Below are 20,269 nucleotides of genomic sequence, written 5' to 3' on the forward strand. Positions count from 1 at the left end.
CCGAAAAGCAACATTACTGATTTTCCATTTAGGCCCTCTTATGACTCTGGAGAGTGGAGGACAGAAAAACTGACCCGCGATCAGCCAAATGCTCAACTCCTACAACGCAAGAGCGCATGCGCGTGATGCGTAGTACGCTGTCATGGCCCCGTTCACGGAGGCATTGTGTTGGTATGTTGTTTTTTAGGTATCGTTCTTCAAATAATCTGTATTTCTTCAGTGAAGCAACACGGCAGTGACGAAGTGTATCTGTACTGTTAGCTGGCTGAAACACCTGACATTTCTCTGTTTTATCGGTTTATGAAGGTGTCATTTAGACAGGCTAACGTTAGCAGTGTGACCAAACTGGTTGATGTTTCGCTAACTAGTTGTGAACAAGTCTTTTTAAATGACACGTTAAGTGTCGTTTTAGCAGTTTAAATCAGAGTTGTATTGGAATTGTCATTCTCGGGCTGATGCACTAAGTTGTTGTTCATACCAGGTCTGTTATGTCACAGGGAGAGAAAGATAAACCCTTCAGCAGTACACGGCTACTGATGGACGTCTGTTGTTGAATTCAGGTAAGCTAACATAGCTCACACTGCGTACGTGTATGGCCCGTGTGTCTGTATGTGCTGACACTTAGCTCGATGAATCAAGTATTTAAAAGCACAAAGCTGTGCACCAATCACAAGATAAACGAGCCTATATACAGATGTTGATATTGCTAATTGTGTGTAAACAGCAGGCTAAAACCCAAATAGCTATTATTATTATTTTTTTTTTATATATATATATATATATATATTAGTTCGTTCAGTGTTGGTTTAACTCTGACGTTGTTTCTCCAGGATGAATGACATGAACCTGAGTCCTGTGGGCATGGACCAGCTCAGTGTGCCCTCAGTGAGTGCCAGCCACCTGGGTCTGCCCACCTCCCCCACACACAACCCCATTCCCACCCCAGGTATGAAAGGCACAACCAGCCAAGCCGGTTTGCTCAAGCTGGGAAACACGTGACAGCTGTAGAAGCACCGTGTGTTATGATCTCTTGTGTAAACCGTCTTAAACTAATAGACTAACTTATTATAATGACTTGTGCCACCTTTAATTCTGTGCAATAGTGACAGGATTGCAAGTTTATTGTCTGCTCTTGACTCTTCATTGTGGTTCAGGCATGCCAGTGGCCATCCCCAGCCTGGGTCCATCCCTGGGCTCACTTCCCTCTGCCCTCTCGCTGATGCTCCCCATGGGTCCACTGAGTGACAGAGGAGTGATGTGTGGCCTGCCGGAGAGGAACTACTCGTTGCCGCCACCTCCCTACCCCCACCTGGAGAGCAGCTACTTCCGACACATATTGCCAGGTGGGGTACTGTTTGTGTGGGCCAGATTATTGTAGTGCAGATGTTTGTTTTAGTAGGCTTTATCCTAGATGCTCTCATTTGAAGGGCAGTATTTCTCCTGTGAACTTAAATCAGTTAAGTTAGTCAGTGATGTTCACTTTAGAATTTTGTTTCTCTAATTATTTTCGCTCTTTCTCCACTGCTGTAGGTATCCTGTCCTATCTGGCAGACCGTCCACCACCTCAGTACATTCATCCCAGCAGCCTTAACATGGATGGGACCCTGTCTGTGGCGAGCAACAATCCCTCAGGTCTGGACCCCTACAATGGCCCTGGAGGCCCACTGGAACAGGGCCTGGTGCCCATGGACTCCAGACAGGTCACTGGCCAGGGAGACCTCCACCAGACTGGTGCCCATGAACTGGACTCTACAGGTTTGGCCATGGAGTCACGTGTCAGCAGCCCCATGTCCCCTGATCGGATGGGAGAGGAGCTGGCCACCATGGACGGAGTCGGGGTGGTGGCAGTGTCCGACACACAGCAGCAGCTCGGAGGCGGAAGGCAGCCTCAGCCGCATGAGGGCCTGACTGGGGTGGACTCATCTGGTGGGGTGATGCCCCTCCATGGGCCACCTGTGCTCGAACTACCTGTGGTGATGGAGTCGGACCATATGGGTGGCAGAGTGGGGAACGGTGGGGGAGGAGGAGCAGGAGGACTTGGGGAGCAGCTCCACCCAAATGGGGAGCTGAACTCTGGCGTTGTCAGTGTGGTGCTCACTGGCTCAATGGCCAGCCAGGGCCAGCTGGAGCCTGTGTCACTCCATGGACACTCTGGGATGGGGCTGGAGGCAGTAAATGTGTCCCCCATCACTGCAGAGGTGTCGCTGGGGCCTGAAAACAACCTGGTGCTGGTCAACTCCACCCTGCAGCTAGAGGACTCTACCTCCAATAAGGAGAACATGGTCACTGCCTACACCATCTGTGAGTGTGTTTTTATGATGTGTTCTTCAGACATTAAAAAATATATCAATGAATTGTAAAATCAGTACTTCAGTACAGTATTGGAAGTTGCAGCCACAAAGCTTTGGAAAATACTATTATTCAGGAAATAACAAGTTGTTGTCAAAAGCAGCCATGGAATTTAAGTGAAATGGACATGATGTGCAACAAGCTTTTGTGCTGTTATTGTCTTCCAGGGTGCACACTGTGTGAGCGCTCATATACCTCAGACTGCCCAGAGCACGGCCCAGTCACCTTCATCCCTGACGCGCCCATCCAAAGCCGGGCTCGCCTCTCTCTGCCACGTCCACTGTGTCTGCGCATATCTGTGGCCGACGAACCGCTTGGTAAAAGAATAAGCCACCTCAAACGGGTTTCTGTGGCTGCTGCACTGTTCTGTAGTCCCAGATGAATGAACTTTTTATGGATAATGCAAAATTCTGTATACACAGACATGATTGTTGGGACCCTTTCTGAGAGTCACAGAACCATTAAAATGTGTGCCTTGTGCAAAGAAACGATTGAAGAAACATATCAGGCATGTTTGAGGAAACCATCACTTAGATTGTTGACAAAATGTGCTTATGCCTATCTTAGGAGTTTTTGCACGGGATGTCATTCCTCCAAGGACCTGTTTTGGACCAATGGTGGGCCAGCATTGTAGTAATGTGGATCTTTCTGATTGGCCAGATAAGGACACGCCACAAATATGGAAGGTCAGTCCAGTGGCTTTAGTTTGGCCATGGGTTGTCACAGCCAGTGTGAAACCATGATAAGTAGATGAGGCTGTTTGTCTATTTCAGATGTACCACAACAACGTGTTGGAATTCTACATCGTTACAACGGACGAGAATGAGTGCAACTGGATGATGTTTGTTCGCAAATCGAGGTATGATGCTGGTGTAAAACATTGAGGTCTGAGGTGTTTGCTGTGTTATTTCAGTCTAGCCAGTATGTTAATAAATAACTCCTGTTTGCTGTGTGTGTTTTGTGTTTAGGACCCGTGAGGAGCAGAACCTGGTGGCATACCCTGCCAACGGAAAACTGTTCTTCTGTACAACCACAGAGATTCACCCGGACCAGGAGCTGCTCTTCTACTACAGCAGAGACTACTGCAGGCTGATGGGTGAGACAACAGATGATGAAACATCATCCATTGCTGACATGCTTATCCACAAAGTGATGTTGTGCATTCCACCATCCTCTGTGTCTCCACAGGTGTTCCTCAGGTGCCTGAGGGCCAGATCTGCCATTGTGGCAAAGAGTGCTCCTCCTTCTCTGAGCTCAAGTCTCATCTTAGCAGCCATAACAGTAACCATAGCCATAACCAACCTCAACACAGCCACAGCCCATCGCAGCAGGACCACTCTCAGCAGCAGCAACAGCAGCAACAGCAACAGGAGCCACAACCACAGCAACAGCAACACACTCACCAGGAAGAGAAGCTGACCAATGGGACCTCAAGCTCCTCCTCTTCCCCGTGGCCATGCCACGCCCATGCTGCAGGACAAACAAATAGCGATAACAGCAGCAGCAGGGGCAGCAGCAATAGAAACTCTAATAACGTTACCTCCAGAGCGAAAGGTCAGGGTCACGTACGGGAGAAGAAATTCAAGTGCAGCATGTGTTCCCGGGCTTTTATCACATCCACTAAGCTCAATGTGCACTTCATGGGGCACGTGGGGATGAAACCTCACAAGTGTGAATACTGCAGTAAGGCCTTCAGCGATCCCAGCAACCTCAGGATGCACCTCAAGATTCACACAGGTGTGTACCGAGACCAGTGAAGCATAATCTCTTATTTTTTCATACTAACCAACCAGTTGTTTGAGTGTTGACCCAGCAGACTGCATATAGTCACATATAAAAACTCATCAGAACTGTAAAAACAACTTCATATGTATAGTATAGTTTTTTCCTAGAAAGACGTTTCTGACAAATTGCAACAGTATGCACTTGTAAAGAAAATTAAGTTTAAAAGCAATGTCACAGTGCCTTTTAACACTTTACACTCTCTTTAACACTCTGCAACTCTCTTTTTTTCCCCACTCACAGGTCAGAAGAACTATAGATGCACAGTTTGTGAGAAGTCGTTTACCCAGAAATCTCATGTGGCGTCGCACATGCTCATCCACACTGGTGCAGAGAAGCTCAAGTGTGACCTCTGTGACCGGGCATTCATCAGGAAACATGATCTGAAACAACACATGTTCTCTCACACACAGTACGTTACTTAAAGCTGCAGCAGTAAAGTTGTTTTATCACTGAATAAAGTTTATATAATGTGTCCCCTCATTCTTTCCTGTTCTCGCCACAGTGAACGCCGGATACAGTGCCCAAAGTGCAACAAACACTTCCTCAAGACCAACCACCTGAAGAAGCACATGAACTCTCACGAGGGCCGGAGAGACTTTGTCTGCGAGAAATGCCACAAAGCCTTTCTCACCAAATACCACCTCACCCGTCACCTCAAGATATGCAAAGGGCCCAAGACTGAAAGAGCATCCCGTAAAGAGCAGGATGTGGACGAGGAAGAAGATGAAGAAGAGGAAGAGGAGGATGATGGTAGGGGAAGAGGAGGAGGAGCAGAGAGACTCGTTGACTCAGCCAGCAATGAAGACTGTGGTTTAGATGTTGGAGGATATAATTCAGAAAAGTCCCTGTCACCCCCTCATTGACAACACTTCCTGTTGAGATGTCTGTTATTTATTTACTTTACTACAATACTGATGTTTACCTCTAGTTTTTGCCAAATATTAGTTACTTTGTCAAACAACTTACATAATCCAAATTTTACAATCAGTATATGTTTAGTCTCACAAGCATGTCAGTGCTGCTAAAATAATCTTTGTCATATTATAAGCCAACTGATGACCTGACTGTCGGTTTTCATTGAACTCAGGTCTGTGTAATATTAGTTGATGGCATTCATATATAAGCTATCTCTCATTCACTATTCCTTATGTTTTCTCTTTGACTCATCCACTAACATGGGGTGGTATTCGTTTGTAGTTGCACAGTAATGTCAATTAAAAACTTCTGATGCCATATTGCATTTTAGTCCTTACAGTACCTAATTGTGCTTTTATTCTTTATTTATTAAAAGCCAGATTTTGCATTCTTTTTTTTTTTTTTAAGTATGAAATGATTTCTGTGTGAATGGAAGTAAGCCTCTTGAAAACAGAAATGTGAGTGTTGACTTACTGTTGAAATGTTACTGCTCCATCCTATCTGTTGCATAATGTTTTAATAAATGAACATTTACAGTTGTTAAATGTTTTTGACTGATATACGTGAAGTGAAAAGCATAAATTACTACTTCACTGACTATCATTTCCTTCCACCCGTACTGGTTTTTAACAATGTTGATCATGTGCTGCAGGTCATTGATCACCCACTTGCAGTGCATTCAACACGTGGTCGCATAGTACAAAACCAAATGGGTAAAATGGAGAGAAGGCGCCCCCGGCTGGTCCTGTGAATATCTCACCACCCCAATATAATTTGCGAGTAAAAGCACGCTATGATGACAACGATCATCGAATACTCAAGTTATTAATCGCGTGGTCTCACACTGCAGTATTTGAAAAGTTTTATACGTTTTACACACTTATGACCAACTAAATGAGATGAGAGTCCACGCAAGAAAATAATGTCTAACATTTCTACTCCACGGAACTGTAGGTAGACTTTTTTTCTTTTTTTAAATTAGTAATTAATCTTACTTAAAATTATAATTAGCAGCTTTGCTCAGTATGCACTACAGCCAAAGGGCTTCCGTGACCGGAAGTTTGTATTATAGTTTCCGGTTAAAATACAAAATATGCAGCGCCGTGGTTGTCATTCACTTTAGCGTGGTATGAATTACCTGTATTTTCTACGTTTTTCTATTTGTATTTTGTATCGCTTTTGGTATAAATACTGTATTATTGGCTGGACATCACGACAGAACAGTGAAACCATCCTTTTCTTGTAAATTCTGCATTGTTTATGTGTAAACTTGCTAACTTTAGCTAACCGCTTAGCTAGCAGGTCGGTTAGCCGTCAGTCATTTACGCATGTCGTGCCTGACGGTCTTATTTGGTGTTTAGCTAAAGAATTGTGATGTTCTGTTTGCTGCGTGTTAGTAGAAACTGTTGAGGTATTTCAATCTCGCTTTGAGTGTGAACACACTGCATGATTTATCTCACTCTTTCTCTGCTTCTCATCAGCCTGAACAGTCTGATAAGAACCATGTTAACCCCACCGAAGGAGGGGATGCCCAGTATGATAGACAGGGCGCTGAGGATGAGGAGGGAGGAGCAGGCTCGTCAGGTGGTCCTGGCCTGGGCTGTACTCAACGTGTCTCTAGCTGGCATGATTTACACAGAGATGTAAGTTGTCTCGACTTAAGTATTGTCCTCTCTTGCAAACAGAAACAGTCATTGGTATTGTAACACAGGTTTACTGTCCCTCCATCTTTCATCTCTCTTCTTCCAGTGCACAGTTTAATGATATCTGTGTGCCTTTTTACTTTCCTGCCAGGTCAGGGAAATTGCTGAGCCGATACTACAACATCACCTACTGGCCCATCTGGTACATCGGTGAGGTCCCACTGCTGTCTCATTTATTTAAGAATGTCTACTGGTGTTTTAAAATGAGAGTACAGAAGCACTATGCTGCCTTACATTCAGTGCCTGGGTCGTATTTTCAGTCAATGTATTTAGGGAACATTAAGAGTTCATTCTAGTCCTACTTTGCAAATATTTTTGCATTATTTACTTGAAATGTCACAATAAGTCTAATACGACCACGACCCTGTATGTTAAGTGTCTCCCTCTCCTCTGTCCTCATTTACAGAGCTGGTGCTTGCTTCTCTATTTAGCCTCAATGCTCTTTTTGACTTCTGGAAATATTTCAAATACACTATGGCTCCCTCCACCATTGCTGTATCCCCTGAGCAGCATCTCCTCCTTGGTCTGAGAAACACAAGTGAGGCCCTGTTTTTATTTTTTGCCAGCAAATGTGTATTTTTCACTCACTTTGTTTAATCATTAGTACATTTAAGTAAATACGCTTAGGTCCTTAATTTTGAGTATGAGGCATATTAGCTTTGCTCGTGATGACCTCCTCCCTTGCAGGTATTCAGGCCTCTCCGCCCCAAAAGCCAGAAAAAAAGGAGACCCCAGCTCCAGCCCAGTCATCTCCGCTGCAGGGACAAAGTGTGCTGAGTTTCAGCCCCTCGCGGCCAGCCACCACCAGCCCCAAGTTCTCCCCCAGCTGTGTACCTGGGTACAGCCCTCCTCTCAGCAATCCATCCACCCCAAACAGTGCGGGTGGGCCCTTTTCGCCTTCAGTGGCCTTTGGAAAAGTGCGTCTGTCATTTCTGTTACTGTCATCAGGGTGCTAAAAAATATATAGCAGAGACAGTAAATCTGTTTTCTCATATGAACTCCACAGAATCATACATGGGCACATCATGCTGCCCAACCCTACTTCCAAAGTGATTGTCTTTCTTCTGGAAAATAGTAAAAATTCTCATATGTAACGCACATTTTCATCTCCAGGAATTCACATTGAGTTCTTCCGTTCTCAGGTGCTGAACTACAGTACCTCCCCTGGCTCCTCTCCCTACCCCAGCAGCATCGGACCTGCAGAAGGTTCCAGCTTGAGAGCTCGATATCGCACGTCCCCCTCAGTGTTTAACTCCCCTGGAAGCAAGGAGGACTACATGGAGGATCTGAAAAGCCTGGAGAGGTTCCTCCACACAGAGGAGGAGAAGAGTCACCGCAGCCAGTTAGGTAGAGGATGTCAGTGTTTTTGGAAAACAGGACTCTGATTTTATTCACCCAGAGTCACTAGTACATTGGAAATGGGCAGATCTAGAGTTTTTTTTTTTTAGTTTATTTTTAGAAGCTGTTTTTTAGATGATTTAGTCATTATCATCTCAATGTGGGTTAATGTGGAAAAACGTTGAGAAGTATATGAGCATCGATTGAAACTTTAGATATCATGATGATGAACTCTGCTCTCTATAGGGAGTCCAGAGGCTGTGTCTCCAAACCACAGCCCAACATTTTGGAACTACAACCGCTCGGTGGGAGATTACGCCCAGAGCCTGAGGAAGTTTCTGTACCAGCCGGCCTGCCGCTCTCAGGCCCCGTCTGCCCACAAGGACGAGACGGACCTGGGTTCCAAACAGGCTGCAGAGGAGGTCTGTAAATTAGCACTGTATGGCTTGTTGTTGTTCCCTAATAAGAAATAATGTTTCAGTGTATGATTGGCATGAAGCTATATCTCTTTTCCTTCCTGTATCGTAGGTGTGGGCCAGAATCACAACCAGCCGTCCTGTAGTGGACCGTATCGATAGCTGGACGGCCAAGCTTCGAAATGTAAGTGTTCAAACATATTTAAAGAACTATGTACTCAAAACACCTGATTTTAGGAAGAAAATATGTTAGAAATGCAATCTATTTTTGTCTTCTGCAGTGGATCAGCGACACCATCTTGGTCCCGCTGGTGAAGGAAATAGACTCTGTCAACAGTCAGCTCAGGAGGATGGGCTGCCCTGAGCTCCAGATCGGAGGTGAACCATTTGCAGGGAGCATGGATCATAGGAAATGTGCTTTGTCCTCACAGTGCTGCAGGGTTCAGTGGAAATGCCATGAAGTGCAAGTCGTAACAGGACCAAAGACACAAGAATATAAAGTTATTTTATGTCTTAGAAATATCATATTTTCTCTTTTCTATCTTTCATCCACTAGAGGCCAGCATAAGCAGCCTGAAGCAGGCAGCAGTGATGAAAGCGTCTTCCATCCCCACTATGAACTCTATTGTTCAGTATCTGGACAGCACTCCCAACCAGGAATATCTGGTAGAACGCATAAAGGGTAGGTTCAACAGTACAGTATGTGTGTGAGGGGGGAAAAAAATCAGATTTCATGATGGTGGGAGGTAAAGTGGAACACATTTGTGATCTCTTACACGTGTGCTTTGTGATGTGCGTTCTGTCAGAGCTGGCCCACAGCGGCTGCATGAGTTCCTTTCGCTGGAATGGTGGTGGTGATCTGAAGAACAGGAAGTGGGACACGGACCTCCCCACAGACTGTGCTGTGAGTCCACACATACACATGCTGAACTAGTGGTTCAACCAGTTATTAAGCAACTAATAATTAATACCTTAATACTGCTTAATACCTTTTCTGTCCCTCTAGGTCCTCATGCATGTGTTTTGTACATATTTGGACTCCAGACTGCCTCCACACCCAAAGTACCCTGACGGGAAGACTTTCACTGCACAGCACTTCAGCCACACCCCAGACAAACCTGGTAAACAGACACACACACACACACACACGCGCGCGCACACACACACACACACACACACACACACACAACACAGGCAAACTAGGGAGGAAGAATGACAAAGAAGAATGTGATTTCCTCTGCAAGCTTCTCAATTTTGAGTCACACACACTTTCTGTCATTGCGTCATACTTCTCCATGGTGTTGCAGTTCTTGTGTACCTTTTTGTATTAACTCTCACAGATGTTACCAAGGAGAACCTCTTCTGTGTCCACCAAAGCAGCACCACTCCCCCTCACTACCAGCTCATCTACCAGGGACATATCTACAGTCTACCCAAGGTGACAGCAAAAACAAGCAGGTTTTCAAGCTCTTATGAAACAGCTTGTGCTCTTATTTTGCCCCTACCGCTTTAAAATTATATCCCAAGATTAAATCATCTTAAATGACTCCTTTTAAAGATTGAAATGGCCAAATGCTTATGAAATGCTTTTTCCTCAATGAGAAAATCTCAGTTTTTAACAGGTGCAATGTGTTTGGTCTTGTTATACACTGATGAAGCATAGAGAGCTTTGTAACTAGGAGCCTTCTTCATATAGGTCATCCCCACATATTAACAAATATCCTACAGAAAAAACAGACAACTTGGGGCATCAGAACAGACCTCTCAGTCGTAAACAGTCTCCCTCTACTGTAACACCTTGACTGCAATAACATGAACCCATCCTCATTTCTATTACAGGGCAGGAACAACCTGTTCCACACAGTCCTCATGTTCCTCTATGTCATTAAGACTAAGGAGTCAGGGATGCTGGGGTAAGTACTTCTACCTAAAACCCTATTAAAGACTCACTAGGTCCAATAATCTTTGACACAACTATATGCCATTTCAAGGTGTAATGAAATATTGATTCATTTTCAAGAAAAAGGTGACACAGCAAAGTGCAGACTGCACTTTGATTCAAAATGATCGGTTCAACCTTGCTTGCCTTCTGTAGGATAATTAAATTGCTTTTCATACTTTCTTCAGGAGAGTAAATCTTGGCCTCTCGGGAGTGAACATCTTGTGGATATTCGAGGACTGATGTGTCGTCTTTTATAAGCAACAAAAAGCTACAGGTGGACTTTTTTTGCCTCCCACAATGCTGTGTGGCCACACTGGTAGGAATACCACCTCAGCTTTAAGACCGCTCTTTCAGGGGCACAGCGGAAAAAGCAGCACTTCACTTTGAAAGACCACAAATGCATATTTTTGGACATTTTCTCAGTTTTGGCATCCAAATTGGCAACATTCTGTTAGTAATTGTCTTTAAGTATGTGACACCACAGTGTGCTTATGATACAATGCAGAGTTGTATTTTTTAACAGTGTTGGGTTTTCTGATTTTGTATTTTTAGAATGTTCCAGCACGGCAGCCTTGTAAATAATATACCTCAGATTTGTCTGGTGGATGGTAAAGTGCTCCGAACCATTTTGCTTGGATGCAAATACAGTATGTGTGGACTTTTGGTTCTTTTTCTGGTATGCTGTTTTTTTTTGTTCCTGTAGTTAAATGAATGTCTGCTACAGTAGAGACGCTCCTGACATGCTTGAAGTCAACCACAGAAGTTCTACATGTGAAACGGAAGCAGTACACAGTCAGAATTTAACCATTGTGCAGTTGCAAAGCTTCCCAGCAGGCTGCAGTGCCACACATGACCATGTAAATTGTAAATTCTTTTGATATGTGATGGAGAGCAAACTTTTAGCCTGATTGCTTGTGCCAGCCTTTAGCTACATTTCAAACTTTCTACGTTTGCTTGTTTTCAGTAATGGCATTTTACAAATGACTCACAAGAGTGCAAAATAAAGTTGAAATATGAAAAAGACACAGTTGAAGTTTGTTAATTTCCCTTATTGGCTCCAGGTGTTCACTGTTATAGGCATCCACATGGTGGCAATGTCGTTCGTTTTTCGGATTTGACCTTACTCTTGGTCCCATTATCTCATGACACGCTAAATATCCACCGCATGAGCGCTGTAATGTGATGCAGCGTCTCGTGCAGCAGCGTCTAGTAGTGAATGACTTGAGGCTTGCTGACAATTGAAAGTGTTATTAAAATAATTTTGTGTCAGCATGGGTTGAGGACAAACCGTTTTGTGATGCAGCAGCATGCCCTCCGTTAATGTAATATTATAAGTGATTTAGTGCATCCTGGTGTAATTAATCTCCGCACGTGAGCCTTAGAATAATCACATGTTCCAGAAAATTGCTGCCAATGTTTAGAAAACCATGTAGAAATGTTCTACGTGATTGAACACGCGGCATTATCTGGCATAAATCGCCTTTGTTTTGTAGTTTAGTGTCGTCCTCTTTTATTACAGACTTCATTTCCCATAACACATTTCACAGTGTAGATTTTTCCGATGGGAAATGTGGTCTCTTTGTGGATTAGGCCTGGTTTCCAGCTAAATGGCACGAATGTGTCTGCGGTTTTATTGTTTTTCCCCAATATTGACTAACGATTGGTAATGTCAGTCGTATGGCCATCATTGTTATTGAAGGTGGCTTATGGGGGGAATTCTGGAGCTGCTTACAGAAACTACAAGAACCATGATGCATTTGGCCACCGTCGCTCCTCCGCTCACATCCGCTTGACTCGCTCGCTATTTGTGTTGGAAAAAGGACTTTGTGAAACTGCAGAGATGTCAGTCCAGGTTGTGGCAGCGAAAATGGCAGAGGTCGAACTCAAAGACGTCCCCACCGGCAAAGACTTGCCGGCCGGTTCCCCGATGACACCGACCTCTGAGGGCAAGAACCTCGCCAGAAACGACCCGCACGAGGCCGGGTCCTCAGCTGCTGCTTCCCCCACAGCAGAGCCCTCCGCGAAAGCCGGGGAAGGCAGCCTGGGCTTGCTCACCGCGAACCCCGCGAAGATGCCGCAGGCGTCGGCTATGAAGCGGTCGGACGCGCAGCAGAACGGCGGAGAGGCTTTTGTCAACCGTGACGGCACCGTTGCCGAAGCACCGCGGATGAAAAAGGTGAGCAAGGCAACGTTTTTCCTCCGTAGCTGCGATATCCTCGGTGTTATTGGACCACCACCAGGCACCTCGCCGCAATGAAAGCTCGCTGGGAAAGCTCGCATTGTGTGACGATGCTAACAGGCTAGCTGCTCCCAAAGCGGATTCAGCCGTGTCAGCTAACGCTTTTGATTATGGTCTTGTGCGCTAATAACACTGTGGAGGGTACAATAAGGGCTACACGCTTTTTAAAAATAAGTGTTAGTTACTAATTTCATTTAGGCTGACAGTTAAATTCTCGGGACCTGAACTCAGTAGCAGGATAAAAGTATCCAACTGTCCTCACAAGTTTGGTTGAGATTAGGTTCTTAAGAAGGAAAATACTTTGCCAGCTTTTCCCTTTTGAGTATTATGAAGCGCAACAACATAAAGTTATGCACAAAATACAGAATATGCTGCTGTGAAAATAAGCACAGACAGTAAATTAAATGAAAACTTGGGGTGCTAATTTTTGCCTGGTCAACAAGTAGAAAAAGACCATTTAAACAGCAACTTATAGTGTTAGGACACGTGGTATCCCGTTGCATCAGAAAATGATATATGCATGATTGTTTTCAGTTGGAGCATGGCTGCTTTATTTGGCAATCATGATTCAGTTGCAGTAAAGTCAAATAAACTTTATTATATGTCAAATGATCTTTGCAGCTTGCTTGAGCTCAGGTTGGTTTGTTACGTTCAGTCACAGTTCATCGCTTAAAATACATTCCCACTTAGGGTTAGATTTACTGATGCAGTGCCACCCAAGATGTGTGATCTGTTCAGACATAACAGTAGTCGGTAATCCATGACCCCAGGGCACTCCTATCACCTAGTTTTCTCAGGCCTGATTTAGCCTTTGGAGCACCTGTATTTCAGTGGAGGGAATTCCTGCCCTTGTGGCTTAATTCAGAGGTCGCACTGACTTAACGTGTCTTTTTCTCGGCAAGCACCAATCCCCCCCCAAAAAAACTGCTTGGCTGTGGTCTTGCCCTGAATGCATCTTATCTCTGTGCGTCTCACAAATCCTTGATTAGGGACAGAAGTGGATATGAAGGGCAATGTTCAAGGAAAGAAGCCTTTTTTTGATAAGGCATTCCTCCAACTTTATTCCTCTGATCAGAGTTATTAGTAACCATTTGACAGTGATTTATAGTCTGTGGTCACTGTAGTGCACTTTATCAGTGGTGACTGATTTTAAATACAGTATGTGCATGGGGAGACTGTGATTTTTTAACTTCCTGCAGGTGGTCTGAACAACTCTAATGCTTAAAATTTTGATTTGCAATGGGCTTAACTGTGTGTTGGCCAGTTTGTTTTGCCCACACCCACTGCTACCCCCAAACTCTGATCTAAATCCTGTTAGACAACTCCCAAGAAAACCCCAATAGAAGACCTATAGTAGGAGAGCAGGATAGTACAGTGTGAGATGGACTGCACAGTGACAGCAGCTTCGAGCAGAAGGCGTTGCGTACCTCAGAACGTCACAGCAAACAGGCATATGGATGTAAACCAGCAGTCAGGAGCACCTTGCCCAGTGATTGAACCATATTTCTTGGGCTGCATTAAACCGGACGCACCGGACAGCAAAAGCCACATCTGGATTATTGAGGAGACAAAGTTCGTGTACAGGACCGTGGTACAGAGAGTTAATTTCCAAAATGCTATATCACCATCAGACGTTTATCGTTTAGTATCTCTTGAAACAAAGAACGTGGTCTCTGGGTTGTATCTGCTGCTGACAGAATTTGTTGTGAAATATATCTTAAAGTAAACTCAAAGTTATTTGAATCTGTATTTTTATGATTGTCAAAGGCGTGGTGGTTTTTAAGAATATGAAATATTTTATGTTGGTAAAAAAGTTGAGGTTATAGTTGGTAGAAGCTGTATGTTCTCTTTATGTATTATTTTATTTGGGAGCCAGTGTCATCATCTTTTGTTTAAATGTCTAATCAGAATAGTGATCATTTTGTCAATGCATGTGAATCGATAATAGCCGTGTGTAGGACATTTCAACAAGTGATGGTGAAATCCATTGTAATCTAAAGAGATGATGATGTAATGAGAAATTTCAACCTTACAGGGGACAACTCAGAATATTTAGGGTCAAATTATTTTTATTCATATAATGCAGAGCCCAAGTAATGGATAATAGACACTGTAAATACAGTGGGACAGAAATCTGTCCATTATATTAATTTTAATACCCATTGCAGAATGCATTGCATTTGTCTGATCAACCACTTTAGTCTGTATCCACAGGGACAAAAGGTTGACTTCAGCCTATTTATAGATCATGAGGCATAGTGGGTCTTATGGCACATCGCATTATAGATATATACGATTACAGTCTGGCCTTGTGCATCTGCTGAATTCTGCTTGTCCAGTGCAGTAAAGGGTAAGTGAAGCAGTGGGGCTGATAATGTAAGTGTGCAGGCAGGCAGCAGCAGTGATGACTGAGTGACTGGATGACTGGCTATCTTTTAATCCATGCCTTTATCATGTCACCACATGAGGGGATTAAAAGGGCCAGCTTTCTGTTGTGCTGTAGGTGGGCCCAGATGTAAGCTTTTGGGGTCAGTGATGAGTTTCATTATAACCAGCGTTGCTTTGGCAGGAATATGTCTAGCCTCGGGGGAGTCCAGGTTGATCCCTCCAGCTAGTAAGAGAAAGAAATTATGACTGAGGGACTTAAATGTGTCAAACTTCAACATATTTTCCCAGTAAAAGTAAGACGGTAATTGCTGGACAACAGAAACTACTTTTGTGACTCCTGCCGTCAAGCAGTGCACACTTACCTGTTGGGTCCACTGGCCGAACAAGACTTTTCACCTTGTCAGCTATCATGACCTTAACAGTTCCCCCCTGATCATTGCCATTTGACGATGACTGACTTCATAACACTGTTTTAGGAAAGCATGCACAGTGATATTTTTGAATGACTCCAGAGAGCAGTGTCTTAGAGAGGTCATCCCTGTCTGATGTTATGTCACCCACTAAGCTGGTGTTCCTGGTAGGGCTCACTGGTAAACAGGTTTACGGTGACCTGTGGCTGCTCTACTTGGGAAGAGAAGTGTTTGGAAGAGGAGGTTATTTATTAAAAAAGGACGTCTGGGCTTTAATGCAGTGCTCCACTTTCTCCAGTCTAATTCTGTCTTTGCATCAGTTGCACTTATTCTGCTTTAGTGGCCCATTGAAAACCTTTTTAAAGCATAGGAAGTCAGTGCTCTGTGGATTGTCGGCATTGTCATCTTCACACAAGGTCATTGAGCGGCTTCATCTGCCCACGACTGTCCTGGGCTCCAAAGGAGAACGTGTCACTTTTCTTGCCTTATATGCCCTCTCATTTGTGAGTCACCTCTGAGACCGAGCTATTCTGTATGTGTCTGTGAGTGAGCACTCAGTGGTAATCACATGCACTTCCACAGGGAATCCCGTCCCCTTTCATTGGAGTCAAAATCCTGTCATGTCTTAATCGACTTTTGTCTTAAATAAATTACTTTGGGAATGACTCCTTCACTTATAAATCACCTGAATGAAATCAATTCCCTCCTGGGACTGTGCACAGACTTGCGCAGGAAGTTGCAATCTTTTTAAAATTGCAGCTAGAAAAGATGTACTTAGGTTATGTTAGCGAGAGGTTGACAGATGTTACAGTTTTTGAGAAAATCCCTCCCCACACCACAATACAAATGTCTTTTAAAATTTCCACATTTTCTAGGAAATGTTTAGAAGTGCAAAGTGCCATCTTAATAACACAGCTTAAAAACACACATCTGGAGTCACAGTGAGTGTACAAGGATTCTCCAGCCGCACTGTGTTCGGCGACGGCATAAAAAAAGCACCAAATGTGATTTCATTTGGGGTGTACAGCCTCACACACTTCAGACCACATTAGACAGAGTGTCTTTTAACACACACAAACACTCATTCCCTTGTTGCGTGTTAACGGGGGGAATGGTGAACCATGGTGTGAAGTCTGAGCAATGCTCTGAGGAAGAGAGGATCCAAATCCAGCCGTCTTCAACCCCTTTTGTCAGTGGATGGTGAGCTCAACAGAAAAATGTTGACTGTCCCAATCCAATCACAATCTCTGACCCCTAATCTGACCTCTAATTTGTGGAGGTTACAGAGGGTTTTGGTGAAAGCCTGGCAGTTGCCACACCATGTGTCCTCTTAATCTCGGACAAACCGACAAAAGGTTTCTCAGAATCATGTCGCCTTTCCAAACAGTGTATTTTTAAAGGACCATAAACTACAGAATTTCTACACATTGATATCTTTAAAACTAGATGGCCGACTTGAAGAAGGCCTGTCTTCTTTAAGAGTAACTTAAATATTGTTTTGGAGACTGAGTGACAGGAGTTAAAGCCCATGCTGTCTCTGTGCAGCCCTGTATTAGATTAAACACGGTCGTGCTGCTTGTTGTGCTGACAAGAGTTTTCATTGGCTATTGAGTCATCGTGGAGGACAGTGAGTAAAGTTGACTGTTGTCGGAGGTTACTGGCAGGGTCACTGGGGAGGGGGAGGATGGACCATGGCCCTGGGTGTGTGAAGCATGCAACTGAGATGGGGGAGAGGGAGGATGTAGGTTAGCTTCAGTTAGCATGTGGTAGAGTCCTGAACCTGATCAGAAGGGATCGTCTGGGAAAGGCTTGGATGAGAGTCCCAGTGCATTTGCTAATGATACCGCATGCTTGGTTAGGGCTGCATTGTGGAATGCCGGCTTGAGTACATACCCTGGATGTTAATGATTAATCAATGATAAGTATTTATACATCCCCCATGCATCAGGTCTATGGCTTCTTTAGCAGATACCTGCCCACTGTTGTACCAGGAACAACTGAGAATTATTTATTTCTATGACTGATGATGGATCGAAGAAATTCCAGAAATTCTGTATCTTGATTTTTTTAAGATACATAAAGTTAAAGATGCAGCATCCTCCTCAATATTTGAAGCAAGAGTGGTGTCTAATGTTTGATTTGTACAATTTAAAGTGAAAAAAAGGGAAGGAGCACCAGACAAAAGTTTGGGCACCCCAAGAGATTTGAGCTCTTCTAACTTTTACCAACATCTCTGACCTTAATCGGCTGCCAGGCACTCTGAAAATTACAGTAACTGATGCCCAAAAAAGCAGGAGAAGGCTACAGCGAAGCTTTTTCATGAAGCCATTTCCTCAGCTCGTAATGTAATTTAGAAATGAAAGTTAACAGGAACAGTGGGGATCAAGTTGAGATCTTGAATACAGGAAAGCTTTCAGAGAGACCTGTTCATAGGATTGCTAGAAAGGCTAATCAAACCCCCTGTTTGACTGCAAAATGTCTTCGCCGCTTCTGCCGCTCATTGAAAAAGGAGTAGATCTGTTCAGCTTTGCCCTCAGGTTTAATGTTTTTAATGAGCTGAGTGAAACCCTGATTTTTTTGATCTTTGTCTGGTGCTGTCAGTCTCCTCTTCCTCAAATGTCACAACACTTTGTTTTTGCTTCATCTCCTCTCTGTTTCTGCTGGATCTGTTTGCCTCATGTCACACTACTCTGTAAAACCTTGTACGCATCACAAAGTGGAGTCACAGGCGGCCTAAAATGAACCAGACCTCAGCTCTCACTCCTCTGTCTGAGTTACAAATTACACCCACCCCAGGACACCACTTCCTCTGTTTTTATGATTTTGTTTTTGAGTCCCTGTCTGGGTTTCTCACAGTCCCATTGTGTTCATGCGTGGTGCATTCTCTGTCTGCCCTCTCGCTGTGTAAATCTCAGCACCATGCAGCGAAGGCACTCTGAGATCACACCTCTAACCATCTTCATCCGTGCCACAGAGGCCGACTCAGGAAACCGATTGTCGGTACTTGACACCAGCTTGAGTTTCTCTCACCCCTGGGTTGCCAGATAGTGATCTCTTCATCACAGTCCAGACGGGATGTTCTCGTAGCAACATTGCTGAAGGGTTGAATTATTGGACGGACAAAACACAAGATTTGAGATCACTGTTTTCTCTTGATCTCATAATTCTTAATTGTTAAATAAGAAACATTTATTGCAATCGCATCTGGCCACTTCAGACACCTCAGCATATTTCTGACACAGTATCCACGTATGAGTGTAACCATTGTGATGAAAACATGCAAATGCATTTGGCTTAAAAGCAAGCTAAATGCCACAGAATTTAAATGGCGATTTGTAAAACAAACTAGTTATTAAAGGCAGCTGCCCTTATTGTGTGGTTTAGGGTGTCGTACTGCCAGCTGTATCCGTGTTGTCAGTGCTGATGTACATGCATGAGCACACACACGCGAACAGCTAATGTGTGTTGCTGTACCACTGCGTGTGTTCAGCTGTGCTCTTGCTGAGATGTCAAGTCAATATCAAGCAAAACTATTATATTAGCTGTAATTAATTCTATTGAAATAAACCCATATTCAAATGTTAATGCAGTTTCCTGAATGTCAGTGAAATTTGTCTTTTGCCGAGTAGCTCTTGTAATGATCGTAGCAGACCTTTTGTGACATTTCAGAATAGTTAATTAGGGTTACCTTGACATTAAGGTGGTGTAGTTGTCCTCTGCGCTATTGGAAGAAAGTCAAGAAACACCTGTCCTTGACCTGCCAGCTCATGTGTGTGAAATCTGTGTCTGTGCTTCCCAGTTCCTGAGCGCACCTCCCCCACATTTCCTGCCTCTTCATCGCAGGTTGCTTTGATTGAGCATGTACAGCTCATTGAGTTACACATCTTTCCAATTAAAAGGCTTTTTACAGGGCTCAGGTTCTTGGAACGGTGAAGTGAGCAGAATGAGGGGAAAAGGAGAGCCTTCCTGGAGCCCGTCTGCTCACAAGAAGCCAGCATAGTGTGGAATTTTAAACCCCCGTGATTTAGTTACTGTTGAACAAGTGAGCGAGCACCAACCTAGTTGATGTGTGCGGATGTGTGTGCCGACTAGCTGACTGTAGAGTTTCTATGTGCGCCAGTAGTAGACATTAACACTGAACTGGCTATGCAGCATGACGAGGAATGCTGCTCCATACTCAAGCACTGCATGCGAACAAAGGGCCAACATTGTGTTCAAAAAGTGCTGCCTCACAAAAGGGCCCTCACAAAGCCTGAAATGAAGCCCCACACACCCATCTGTCTGCCCTGCTTCCTATTAGTCAGGCCAAACCACCAACCCCTGGCAGACAGAGGCGATGGCTGTTGAGGCCTGAAACACTGCAATGCTGGGAAAACCCTGACATGTATGTACAGTATATTCTTATTGAGGTGAAAAACGTTGGCAGACTGTCAGTAAGGTACATTGCATTAATACCCAAACACATAATGAAGAAGCACTGTTAACCAGTTGTTTAGGAGCCCTGTAGAAATGATGGGAGAGTGCTCTAAATGCATCACATGCCATTGTTGTGTTATCAAAAGTGACATAAAAAGGGATGATCAGTGTTCCTTCACTGAAACTTTATCAGTAAAAGCATCAGTTCAACAGCCACAAAGACCTGAATGACAAAGAATAAATGTAGATAAAAAAGGTGTTGTACTCCTACGAATACTTTTATTTACTTGCGTAAGCTTTCACCATAACACTGACATGTTATCACCTTTAAAGTTGTTACTGTAACCTCTTAGCAAACAGCTGCTTGT

General features: G+C 44.0%; 3 protein-coding genes across 5 annotated transcripts in view; all 3 read left to right on the plus strand.

Moving 5' to 3' along the window:
- Nucleotides 1-114: 114 nt before the first annotated feature.
- On the plus strand, nt 115-5,605 carry prdm4 (PR domain containing 4). Its single transcript, XM_070992526.1, has 12 exons — nt 115-171; nt 498-560; nt 831-946; nt 1,155-1,343; nt 1,531-2,301; nt 2,517-2,666; nt 2,917-3,035; nt 3,123-3,208; nt 3,318-3,445; nt 3,538-4,086; nt 4,375-4,543; nt 4,637-5,605. Exons 3-12 carry the CDS (start codon nt 832-834, stop codon nt 4,995-4,997), a joined length of 2,637 nt encoding a protein of 878 aa, XP_070848627.1. The 5' UTR covers nt 115-171; nt 498-560; nt 831; the 3' UTR covers nt 4,998-5,605.
- A 509-nt stretch (nt 5,606-6,114) lies between these two features.
- Nucleotides 6,115-11,471, plus strand: tmem209 (transmembrane protein 209). Of its 3 annotated transcripts, none has more exons than XM_070992594.1 (15): nt 6,115-6,176; nt 6,531-6,692; nt 6,844-6,902; nt 7,159-7,290; nt 7,440-7,669; nt 7,895-8,099; nt 8,337-8,512; nt 8,619-8,690; nt 8,788-8,884; nt 9,063-9,188; nt 9,313-9,410; nt 9,513-9,627; nt 9,847-9,944; nt 10,346-10,419; nt 10,634-11,471. In XM_070992594.1, the coding sequence occupies exons 2-15, from the start codon at nt 6,553-6,555 to the stop codon at nt 10,686-10,688; spliced, it is 1,677 nt and encodes a 558-aa protein (XP_070848695.1). In that variant the 5' UTR covers nt 6,115-6,176; nt 6,531-6,552; the 3' UTR covers nt 10,689-11,471. The 3 variants fall into 3 exon arrangements, with proteins under 3 accessions (XP_070848695.1, XP_070848696.1, XP_070848694.1); XM_070992595.1 differs by lacking the exon at nt 6,115-6,176 and adding an exon at nt 6,216-6,313; XM_070992593.1 differs by lacking the exon at nt 6,115-6,176 and having other exon boundaries at nt 6,448-6,692.
- Nucleotides 11,472-12,223: 752 nt separating this feature from the next.
- ahcyl2b (adenosylhomocysteinase like 2b) overlaps nt 12,224-20,269 on the plus strand; it is a 38,934-nt gene continuing 30,888 nt past the window's right edge. Inside the window, exon 1 of the mRNA XM_070991707.1 lies at nt 12,224-12,624. Coding sequence (XP_070847808.1) covers nt 12,289-12,624 — 336 coding nt within the window. The 5' untranslated portion in view covers nt 12,224-12,288. The remainder of the gene's footprint in view (nt 12,625-20,269) is intronic.

The sequence above is a fragment of the Chaetodon trifascialis genome, chromosome 22, assembly GCF_039877785.1.
Source record: "Chaetodon trifascialis isolate fChaTrf1 chromosome 22, fChaTrf1.hap1, whole genome shotgun sequence".
Taxonomy (NCBI): Eukaryota; Metazoa; Chordata; class Actinopteri; order Chaetodontiformes; family Chaetodontidae; genus Chaetodon; species Chaetodon trifascialis.